We start from the raw sequence: 12,474 nt of genomic DNA, 5'->3' as shown, positions 1-12,474 counted from the left end.
CAACAAATTTTAATTTCAAAATCCAAATATTTAAAAATGAAAGTTGAAAAATCGAAAATTGTAATATTGGAACCTCAACACCCTGAAAAAATGAGACTTGAAATATCGAAAAATTTAAAAATTTTGAAAATCGAAAAATGAAAAAATTGAGAAATTGAACAATGGCATAATTGAAAAAACAACTGAAAAATCGAAAACTTGTACTATTGAAACCTGAAAACCCCGATTAATTAAAAATCGAGAAAGTGAAAAATTGAAAAAACGAAAAATAAAAACTCCTATAAATTAAACAATCAAAAATACAAAAAAAATAACTTCAAAATTCAAAAATTTTAAAATGAAAACCGGAAATCTAAAAAATTAAGAAATTGTACGAAGCATAGAAAAGTTAAAAAATTGTAAGATCGAAAAAAACGAAATACTGAAAAATCGAAAAATGGAAAAGCCAAAAATTGAATAATAAAAACCCTAATAATTAATTGCAAAAAGTGAAAAATTAAAAATCGGCAAATTTAAAAATGAAACAATTACAAAATTGTAAATTTGAAAAAAAAATGGAAAAATTGAAAATCAAAAATTGAAAAACCAAACTTGAAAAAATTGGCAAACAACTGAGAAATTGTAAAATCGAAAATTTGTAACACTGAAACCTGAAAAAGTGATAAATTAAAAATCTAGGAATTGAAAAATCGAAAAAACGAAAAATTGTAAAATTCAACAGATAGAAAATCGAAAAATTAAAATATCTACAAATTAAAAAATCGAAAAATAACAATTTTACTGAAAAATGTAACAATTTCATAATGAAAATCGAAAAAAAAACAAAAATTTAAAAATCTCGAATTGAGAAAATAAAAAATCGAAGAAACGAAACAACTTGGAAGTACATACTTGGAAGTACTTCATTTTTAATTTTTCATTTTCTCGATTTTTCATTTTTTAGTTGTTCAACAAAAGACAAATTTATTTAAACCGAAATTTTTAATTGAATTGAAAAATCAAAAAATTGAGAAATCGAAGAACTGAAAAAATAAAGAAACCTTGAAAAAACCGAAAAAATGAGACTTGAAATATCGAAAAATTTAAAAATTTGAAAAATCGAAAAACGAAAAAAATTGAGAAATTGAACAATGGCATAATTGAAAAAACAACTGACAAATCGAAAAATTGTAATATTGAAACCTGAAAACCCGGATTAATTAAAAATCGAGAAAGTGAAAAATTGAAAAAACGAAAAACAAAACCTTCTATAAATTAAACAATCAAAAATACAAAAAAAATAATTTCAAAATTCAAAAATTTTTAAATGAAAAGCGGAAAATACAAAATTAAGAAATTGTAAAAACGAAACATGGAAAAGTTAAAAAATTGTAACATCGAAAGAACGAAACACTGAAAAATCAAAAAATTTAAAAATTGAGAAGTCGAAGAATTGAAAAAATCAAGAAAACTTGAAAAACCCGAAAAAATGAGATACAAAAATTGAAAAATGAAACTTGAAATATCGAAAAATTTTAAAATTGAAAAATCGAAAAGGGAAAAATGAGAAATTAAACAAGTGGATTATTGAAAAAACAAGTGAAAATCGAAAAATTGTAATATGGAAACCTGAACACCCTGATTCATTAAAAATCGAGAAATTGAAAAATTGAAAAAATGAAAAACAAAAATTTCTATAAATTAAATAATGAAAAATACAAAAAATTTTAATTCCAAAATCCAAATATTTTAAAATGAAACTTGAAAAATCGAAAAATGAAAAAATTGGGAATTGATTTGGATAATTGAAAAATCTAAAAATTGTAATATTGGAACCTCAACACCCTCATTAATTAAAAATCGAGAAATCGAAAAATCAACAAAACGAAACAGTTCTGCAATTTTTCGACATAAAATTTTTCAAATTCTCGATTTTTAATTTTTCATTTTCTCGATTTTTCATTTTTTAGTTGTCCAACAAAAGACAAATTTATTTAAACCGAAATTTTGAATTGAATTGAAAAATCAAAAAATTGAGAAATCGAAGAATTGAAAAAATAAAGAAAACTTGAAAAAACCGAAAAAATGAGACTTGAAATAGGTATCGAAAAATTTAAAAATTTGAAAAATCGAAAAAAGAAAGAATTGAGAAACTGAACAATGGCATAATTGAAAAAACAATTGAAAAATTGAAAAATTGTAATATTGAAACCTGAAAACCCTGATTAATTAAAAATCGAGAAAGTGAAAAATTGAAAAAACGAAAAACAAAAACTTCTATAAATTAAACAATCAAAAATACAAAAAAAAAATATTTTAAAATTCAAAAATTTTAAAATGAAAACCGGAAATCTAAAAAATTAAGAAACTGTGAAAACGAAACATGGAAAAGTTAAAAAATTGTAACATTGAAAAAACGGAAGACTGAAAAATCAAAAAATTTAAAAATTGAGAAGTCGAAGAATTGAAAAAATTGGTCTAAAGAGTTTAGACAGTACTTCCCTCGCTGTCGGAAACTTGACGACTGCATGCCTATTGTGTTTTTTTTCTCATTACATTTTTGTAGTGGGAATTTAAAAAAAAATGCGATGACGTCATCAACATTTTTGCAAGGATACGTATATCAGTTGGGATAGATGTAGTGTAATACTAAGAATAAAATTATTATATTCTCAAATTTTCGGGAAAATGAATTGGGTCATTTTGAATATTGATTTGTAATAATCAATAAAATAACGAAACAATTTACTCACGTATACGTATCAGAGGCAACTGAAAATCGTGTATGTATAAACATTCTTAACTTAAGATGACAGGCGTAACAGCATACGTGAGAGTCAAACAGAGAAACTGTAAACAAAACGACCATCGGTTTTATTGCTTCGACTTCCGCTTATTATATAAAACATTGGGTTTTATTTTAATTCTTGACGGTGAAATTCACAATTGGTTGATTATAAACATGTCTATTTCACATTCGCGGAACCAAGTGATCGCATAAAACAAATGCAGGTCTGTAATGTTAAAGTCGATGTAAATAAGCGTGCTAGCCTTATGTTTCAACCGAGTTTTTCCTTTAACAAATTTTGTGTCTACCAAATTGGGTTGGTTGGGGTGTAATACTAATAATAAGTGTTGTCTTTAATTTAATCAATAAAATAAATTGACTTCATTAATTTTTTTGAACCACCTCTTAAGAAAATCTAAAAAATATGAATGGAATGATAAATCACAAGTACAAACTCATCATATTTTTTGCATTTTAGATAGGATTTATTCAGCAAAATTTAAGGGTGACGTCATCAATTTTTTTAGGAGGGATGAACAAATACATTTTGAACAAAAGTTTACCATGCTTATAATAACTTTAAAATATTCCCAAGATTTCAAAGCATTCGGTTTTCTAATTCCTGATTAAATCGATAAAATAAATTCACGCCTTCATTAATTTTTTTGAGTCACCCTGCATATGCAAATCCAAAAATATGATTGGAATGATAAATCACAAGTACAGACTCATCATATTTTGTACATTTTAGATACGATTTATTCGGCAAACTTTTGAGCTGACGTCATCAGTTTTTTGTAGAAGATAACCAAATATATTTTGACTAAAAATTTATTATGCTCTTTATAACCTTAAAACATCTGCAAGATTTCAAAGCATTCGGTTTTGTAGTTCCTGATTAAATCAATAAAATAGATTTACGCATTCATTTTTTTTTTGAGTCACCCTGTATATGCAAATCGAAAAAATTTGAATGGAATGATAAATCACAAGAAGAGACTCACCATATTTTGTACATTTTAGATAGGATTTTTTCAGCAAAATTTTGTGGTGACATCATAAATTTTTTAGGGGGGACGACCAAATACGTTTTGATAAAAAATTTACCATGCTTATGATAATTTTAAAATATCTTCAAGATTTCGGAGCATTCGGTTTTGTAGTTCCTGAGTAAATCAGTAAAATAAATTTACGCTTTCATTTATTTTCTTGAATCACTCTGTATATGCAAATCCAAAAAATATGAATGGAGTGATAGATCACAAGTACAGACTGATATATTTTGTACATTTTAGATATGATTTATTCGGCAAATTTTCGAGCTGACGTCATCAAGTTTTTGGAGGGGATAAGCAAATATATTTTGACTAAACATTTATTATGCTCTTTATAACCTTAAAACATATGCAAGATGTCAGAGCATTCCATTTTGTTGTTCCTGATTAAATCAATAAAATATATTTACGCATTCATTAATTTTTTTGAGTCACTCTGTATATGCAAATCCAAAAAATATGAATGGAGTGATAAATGACAGGTACAGGCTCATCATATTTTGTACATTTTAGATATGATTTATTCGGCAAACTTTCGAGCTGACGTCATCAAGTTTTTGGAGGGGATAAGCAAATATATTTTGACTAAACATTTATTATGCTCTTTATGACCTTAAAACATCTGCAAGATTTCAGAGCATTCGGTTTTGTAGTTCCTGATTAAATCAATAAAATATATTTACGCATTCATTAATTTTTTTGAGTCACCCTGTATATGCAAATCCAAAAAATATGAATGGAGTGATAGATCACAAGTATAGACTCATCATATTTTGTACATTTTAGATATGATTTATTCCACAAACTTTTGAGCTGACGTCATCAAGTTTTTGGAGGGGATAAGCAAATATTTTTTGACTAAAGATTTATGATGCTCTTTATAGCCTTAAAACATCTGCAACATTTCAAAGCATTCTGGTTAGCACATTAAAAATTAAATTTCAAAATGTTGTTTTATAATTTTGATTTTTTTTCCAAAAATCTGGACGTTTCGGGTGAAAAGTCGATTCAGAGTTGTAAACTACATGTGTAGGACTATGTTATTTTATACAATTGAAAACCCATTTACTATGTACAATTTTGAAGTGACGTCATCGCATTAGTGGTGGGGATGATTAGACAAATTTTGGTTAGCCTTTTACCATCTACATGATATTCTTAATATAAGTACAAAATTTCACAACAATCGGTCGAGTACTTTCGGAGATTATCTGTCTAATAAAAATCCGGGACAACAGACGGACAGACGGACGGACAGACGGACGGACAGACGGACGGACAGACGGACGGACAGACGGACAGACAGACGGAAATGGGAGACCTATTTCTTTGTCTTCTAGGGGTCATGAAAGATCGAGAAAACGCAAAAGTAGAGAGTCGGCCGATGGACTCGATTACAATACTTCCTTTGCTTACGCTCGGGAAGTAAAAATCAAGAAAACTTGAAAAAACCGAAAAAATGAAATTCAAAAATTGAAAAATGAAACTTGAAATATCGAAATATTTTAAAATTGAAAAATCGAAAAGGAAAAAAAGAGAAATTAAACAAGTGGATAATTGAAAAAACAATTGAAAAATCAAAAAATTGTAATATGGAAACCTGATTCATTAAAAATCGAGAAATTGAAAAATTGAAAAAATGAAAAACAAAAATTTCTATAAATTAAATAATCAAAAATACAAAAAGTTTTCATTTCAAAATCCAAAGATTTTAAAATGAAACTTGAAAAATCGAAAAATGACAAAATTGAGAAATTCATTTGGATAATTGAAAAATCGAAAAATTGTAATATTGAACCCTGAAAATCGTGATTAATTAAAAATCGAGAAAGTGAAAAATTGAAAAAACGAAAAACAAAAACTATAAATTAAACAATCAAAAATACAAAAAATTGTAACATCAAAAAACCGAAAAGTTTAAAAGTTGAGCAATCGAAGAATTGAAAAAATACAGAAACTGAAAAATCGGAAAATGGAATAGCCAAAAATTAAATAATAAAACCCTAATAATTATTTGAAAAAAGTGAAAACTTAAAAATCGGCAAATTTAAAAAAGAAACAATTACAAAATTGTAAATTTGAAAAAAAAATAAAAATGGAAAAATTGAAGAAATGAAAAATTGAAAATCAAAAATTGAAAAAACAAACTTGGAATATCGAAAAATTGAAAAAATTGGCAAACTGAAAATTGGGTAACGAAAAAACAATTAAAAAGTGATACATTAAAAATCTAGGAATTGAAAAATCTAAAAAAAACGAAAAATTGTAAAATTCAATAGAAATATAAAATCGAAAAATTAAAAAGCAAATTAGAAAATCGAGAAATTAAAACATCTACAAATTAAAAAATACAAAAATACAAAAATTTTACTGAAAAATGCAACAATTTCATAACGAAAATCGAAAAACTAAAAAATGGAGAAATCGAAAAATGTAAAAACGAAACACGTAAAAATCGAAAAATTAACAATAAAAAAAAACAAAAATTTAAAAATCTCGAATTGAAAAAATAAAAAATCGAAGAAACGAAACAACTTGGAATTACGTACTTGGAACTACTTTATTTGTAATTTTTCATTTTCTCAATTTTTCGTATTTTAATTTTTCAACAAAAGGACAAACTTATTAAAAGTGAAATATTAAAAAATCAAAAAATCGGAAAATTGTAAAACTGAAAAATTGAAAAATCAAAAAAATATAAATTGAAAAATCGAAAAAGAAACATTGAAAAACCGAACAATTTAAAAATTGAGAAATCGAAGAACTCCAAAAATAAAGAAACTCAAAAACTGAAAATTTAAAAAAACAGATAAGTCGAACAATTGCAAAATTGAAAATCAAAAATAGAAAAAACGAAACGTGAAACACCGAGAAATTTAAAATTGCAATCTTGAAACTTGAGAAATTGAAAACTTCGATAATTGAAAAAACAACTGAAAATTTGAAAAACTGAAGAAAAAAGAAAAAACTTCAAAAATCGATGCGAATTAAAAAAAAAGGCTCGACCACACAGATGAAAGCAATAATATTCGACTTTGGGCCAGTTTGAATTTAGCGCCGATTTACTTTGTTGTGATTGGTCGGCACGGTTGCAGAAATTATATTTGTGAACGTACCCCGAATGACATTTGTTTATTTAGGTTATGTTTTGAATTTTCATCGACAATTTTCCGCTGAATTCTTGGGTAAGACAATCGATTTCACTTTCATAAGTAAATAAAAGTTAATAAATTCAGGTGGGACAAAATGCCGCTCTGAAATATTCCCACAACCATGCCCACATGAACTCATTGCCCAACAACGTTCACACTTGCAAAATTTGTCCATTCTTCTCCACATCAGAGTTCCGAATGGTAAACCACATGAGAACCCACCGTTGGCCGTTAACTCAGTTCAGCTGCGAAAAATCCAACCTTGATTTATACTTTTGCAAGGATTGCAACTTCCAAACCGACCTAACCTTACTTTTGAAAAAACACATCAAAAAAATACCACCGCTCCCATCCACAAAACAAACACAACCCGCAAGAAGAAGACGAAATTCGGAGTTATATTTGCAAACAATGTAGTTTTGAAACGCATTTTTTGTTGAAATGGTGGCAACATGCTCAAATGTGCCCAAAAAATAACGCAAAACGTGAAATAAGTTGGTATCAATACAAAAACTGTTCACACAAAAGTGCCAACTTGATAAAAACGCATAAATGCGACTATGAAATCAAGGATTTAAGTGAAGATGGTGTGAAATGGCACAAATGCAACCATTGTTTGTTCAAGACACTGAGAAAAGATGCTTTGAAAAGACATATGGTTAATATTCATTTCAGTGAAAATCACTCTGACTGGCATCAATGTGATAAATGTCCATTCAAAGCCAAATTTCACTATATGCTAAACAGACACATACGTAAGCGGCATTTACAGACCACAGAGAAAGCGACTTTCATCTGGTACAAATGTGATCATTGTCAATTGAAAACAGCTTCCTTGGACTTTTTAAACAGCCATGTTAGCGAAAAACACAAAATTAAAGCAGACGCTGAATATAAGTGTGAACAATGTTCCTACAAAGCAATGCGAAAAAATCTTCTGACACGTCACATCAGGAACTTGCACCAACGCGACCAGCTTAAGCAGTTTCAATGTGACCAGTGTTCATACAAATCAACAAGAAATTACATACTACCTGAAACGTCATACATTGAACATGCACGAACCCAACCGGAACAAGTGGTTTCAGTGTGACCAATGTTTATACAAAACAACAAAGAGGGAGGAACTGACTCTTCACACCATGAACAGGCACCAACGTGATCAGATTAAGCAGTTTCAGTGCAACCAGTGTTTGTACAAAACAACACGAAAATATCATCTCACACGTCACACATTGAGCGTGCACCAACGTCAACAAACTAAGCAGTTTCAATGTGACCAGTGTTCATACAAATCATCAAAAAAAATGCATCTGATTCTTCACATCATGAATGTGCACCAACGCGGTCAGACTAAGCAGTTTCAATGTGACCAATGTTGTACCAAACAACACAAAAACATCATTTGACGCGTCATACCATGAACATGCACCAACGCGACCGAATTAAGCAGTTTCAGTGTGACCAGTGTCCGTACAATTCAACGAGGAATGATCATCTGAAACGTCACGTAGTGAATATGCACGAACCCGACCGAAACAAGTATTGATTTGTTTTTAATAACTTTTTTGTTTCTAGGCAAAAATTATTCCTTAAATATTATTTAATACTTTCGTGATATTTTATTACTAGCGTGCACAAGTTGATTTCACAACTAATTAAAAACCGACCGACGCCAACACGTGGTGTAAATTTGATTCATTGTTTGTAAATTCACAGTTCATGTTAGGATTTTAATCGTTAACTGGTACTAACACAATTTAACAGTAATGAGATCGTTCAAATAAAACACTTGCTAGGAGATTTTATCAGATTCGCTTAGTGAGGACTCACCCTTTGTTTATTAAGTTATAAATAAGGTTTCTGGATGCTCATCCTTAACTGTTACACTTCTCAATAGTTCGTTTACGGCAGTTACATTAACCTATCTCACAATTGTAGCCTCAGGGGCCAATTCCAAGTTGGTGGCGCAAGTCACTGGTGCAGCGCAACTTTATAATGCTAATTTGGGTATCAAATGCTGGTTGCTAGGGGTGACGGAATAAACAAGCGCAATTTTTCGAGATAAATTGCGCCAACTTGCACTGCCTACTAGAGGTGCCGCAACTCCATGGTGCAAATTTCAATGGAAAGTTCGACAAAACTGCGTTTGTTGATTCCGTCACCCCTAGCAACCAGCATTTGATACCCAAGTTAGCATTATAAAGTTGCGCTGCACCAGTGACTTGCGCCACCAACTTGGAATTGGCCCCTCAGTAATTTTCTTTGCTGTATAATTTAAATCGAACGTAAATTTTCATGTTCTGCAGTTTCTAACCTCACGTAATTTTTGGTCTGCAAAAGTTTTACTTCACACCAGATCTTTTTTTGTTTTTATAAATCTTTGCTAGTTATTTTTACCATGTCCAATCTTAATCTCAGATAAGAATTCTTTGCTGTTTAAAATTTCGCGGGAGTGTATGTATGGCGAATTTAAATGTTGTTTATTGCTCTTTTGAAACTGTAACACTTGTTCGGTCGTAGTTTAATATCAGAGTTATAGAAATTAAACATTTAATAAACGGAATTGAGGTAAATAACACAGAAATACGTAGCGGAAGCGGAGTGCGCGGTTCCTGGTCGAGCTGGCGGTCGCGCCATCTGCACAAAAGGATGCAAGTCTTGAATAGAAGTCGGGGGCGGGATTTCCAACCACGAGTTTGCGACCGTAACGGCCTGCTCGTACGACACGTTTCTTCGTGATAGAGGGTAGAGGGGTACTGTACGGCAGTGCTTGCCGATAGAATAGAATCACCGTCGTGGTGGGACAACAGCCACAACCAGGAGCCCCAAACTCCGCTCGTGTTACAACGCCCCTTATGGGTAATTTTGCTGTGTTCTAGAACGATATTATGTATAGAGTTTATTATTAAAATTTTGTTCACTTGTTGACTACCATAATTTAAATTTGCCGTCACACGTCCGTAATAACTTGTGTATTTGCATCCAGTTACTTTAATTCAGATTTTTCTTTGTTTTTATTAAATTTGTGATATTCAACTATTTGCATTGGTTCAGAACGTTTAATTTGTTTTCATTCAAAGTTAGACGCATTTTTTTAGAGCTGAGAACTAAGAATGATGTTAAAATAAATTTTACTTTAAAAAATTGATGACGTCACCTCAGAAGTTTGACTGTACTTCTAATTTATCATTCCATTCAAATTTTTTGGATTTGCATAGACAGGGTGACTCAAAAAAATTAATGAATGCGTGAATATATTTTATTGATTTAATCAGGAACTACAAAACCGAATGATTTGAAATCTTGGAGATGTTTTAAAGTTATCATAGGTATGGTAAATTTGTGATCAAAATATATTTGCTCATCCCCCCTAAAAAATTGAACACGCCACCCCAAAATTTTTCCGAAAAAATGCGATCGTAAATGTGCATTGTGCAAAGTATGATTAGTCTATAATTGGATTTATCACTGCATAAATATTTTTTAGATTTGCTTATACGGGGTGTGTGAAAAAAATTAATGACTGAGTCAATTTATTTTATTGATGAAATCAAGAATTGCAAATCTGGATACTTTGAAATCTTGACGTTTTGAAGTTATTGTAAGCATGGTAACTTTTTAATGAAAATGTATCTGTTTATCAACCCCCAAAAATTGATTACGGCATCTCAAAATTTTGCCGAATAAATTCTTTCGCAAATGTGCAAAATATGAACAGACTTTTAATCATTGCATTCATATTTTTTAGATTTGCTTAAAATGGTGACTCAAAAAAATTAATGAATCAGTCAATTTATTATTGATCAAATTAAGAACGAGCCACCCCATTTTCTGGAAAATGTGAGAATACGCTCGTCTTTATAACAATAAAATAATGATATGGTAAGAATTATAATAATAACATTCAGAATATTTTGTTCAATGGAGGCTTATGAATAATTTTAGTCATCTGTTTTGGGGCGATAAACTCATTCAAATGAAACAAATGTCTACGTGACATTCTTCGGATGTATTGTATTCCCGTTGATAATGTGCTGTAAATAAATTTTTTGCACTCATAAGCTTTTTTTATGACCAAGTGGAAGGACCAGTAACCCGAGCGGTAAAAATCAATTGCCATAATAAAGATCTGTTCAACTTTACCGCGTTAGCTGTAACTAAGTAGTTGCGAGCACGATTTATAGAGGGCACAGAAACTCGTTCTTGTTTATTTAGGTTATGTTCAACATTCTCACCAGTGTTTTTTCGCTGAATTACTAGGTAAGACAACCGATTTCACTTTGACAAGTAAATAAAAGTTAATAAATTCAGATCCAACGAAATGGCCGCTCTGGAATATTCCGAAAATTATGCCCGCATGGGTTCGTTCTCCAACAAGGTTCACAATTGCAAAATTTGCCCATTTTTCTCCACATCAGTGTTCCGAATGGTAAACCACGTGAGAACCCACCGTTCGCCGTTAACTCATTTCAGCTGCGAAAAATCCAACGTTGAATTATACTTGTGCAAGGACTGTAACTTCCAGACCAACCTAACCTTACTTATGAAAAAACACATCAAAAACTACCACAGCTCCCATCCACAAAACGCAAGCAACTCGCTAGAGGAAGAGGAAGACGAAAATCGGAGTTATATTTGCAAAAAATGTGGTTTTGAAACATATTTCTTGTTGAAATGGCTACAACATGGTCAAAAATGCGACAATGATGTATTTACAGAAATCAAGGATTTATGTGTTAGTGAAAAACACAAAACCAAACCAAACGCAGAATATAAGTGTGACCAATGTTCCTACAAAGCAACACAAAAACAGAATCTGAGACGTCACACTATGAACTTGCACCAACGCGACCAGATTGAGAAGTTTCAGTGTTACCAATGTTTGTACAAAACAACAAGAAAAGATAATCTGAGGGCTCACATCAGGAACTTGCACCAACGCGATCAGATTAAGCAGTTGCAGGGTGACCAACGTTCATACAAAGCAACAAGAAAAGATTATCTGAAACGTCACATAATGAACATGCATGAACCCCACCCGAACGAGTGGTTTCACTGTGAACAGTGTCCATACAAAACAAAAAGAAAAGAGCAACTGACTCGTCACACCCGTCACATCATGAAGGACCAGATTAAGCAATTTCAATGTGACCAATGCTCATACAAAGCAACCAGAAAAGATCATCTGAAACGTCACACTATAAGCTTGCACCAACGCGACCAGATTGAGAAGTTTCAGTGCTACCAATGTTCGTACAAATCAATAAGAAAAGATAATCTGAGGGCTCACATTAGGAATTTGCACCAACGCGATCAGATTAAGTAGTTGAAGGGTGACCAACGTTCGTACAACGCAAAAAGAAAATCCCTAACATCATCCAATGGTGCTCGCATCTGATGAACGACCAACTAATTCTAATGACACTAGTGACCTTGACGCTGTAACAATTTTATTTTCTTTAATTGTTAAATACTTGAAATAAAAAATAAACACGAA

At 30.8% G+C, this 12,474-nt stretch overlaps 1 protein-coding gene and 1 long non-coding RNA gene across 3 annotated transcripts; both read left to right on the top strand.

Annotated features, from left to right (window-relative positions):
- The first annotated feature begins 6,937 nt into the window (after positions 1-6,937).
- Positions 6,938-8,587, top strand: LOC135140091 (uncharacterized). The gene is made up of 2 exons (XR_010282228.1): positions 6,938-7,007; positions 7,059-8,587. It is a non-coding gene; the product is annotated as an uncharacterized LOC135140091 (long non-coding RNA).
- A 1,427-nt stretch (positions 8,588-10,014) lies between these two features.
- Positions 10,015-12,474, top strand: LOC135140090 (RE1-silencing transcription factor-like). 2 transcript variants are annotated; one of them, XM_064070500.1, is made up of 3 exons: positions 10,015-10,859; positions 10,923-11,237; positions 11,289-12,474. In XM_064070500.1, exon 3 carries the CDS (start codon positions 11,299-11,301, stop codon positions 12,301-12,303), a length of 1,005 nt encoding a protein of 334 aa, XP_063926570.1. In that variant the 5' UTR covers positions 10,015-10,859; positions 10,923-11,237; positions 11,289-11,298; the 3' UTR covers positions 12,304-12,474. The 2 variants fall into 2 exon arrangements, with proteins under 2 accessions (XP_063926570.1, XP_063926569.1); XM_064070499.1 differs by having other exon boundaries at positions 10,015-11,237.

The sequence above is a fragment of the Zophobas morio genome, unplaced genomic scaffold, assembly GCF_036711695.1.
Source record: "Zophobas morio isolate AGI-343-1 ecotype UQ-CSIRO unplaced genomic scaffold, CSIRO_AGI_Zmor_V1 ptg000038l, whole genome shotgun sequence".
Taxonomy (NCBI): domain Eukaryota; kingdom Metazoa; phylum Arthropoda; class Insecta; order Coleoptera; family Tenebrionidae; genus Zophobas; species Zophobas morio.
Note: the sequence above shows the minus strand (reverse complement) of the source record. Positions and strands in the feature narration are given on the sequence as shown.

What these genes read in the sequence shown, in the direction of transcription:
- LOC135140090 (XM_064070500.1), top strand. Translation starts at nt 11,299, where the DNA reads ATGGCCGCTCTGGAATATTCCGAAAATTATGCCCGCATGGGTTCGTTC.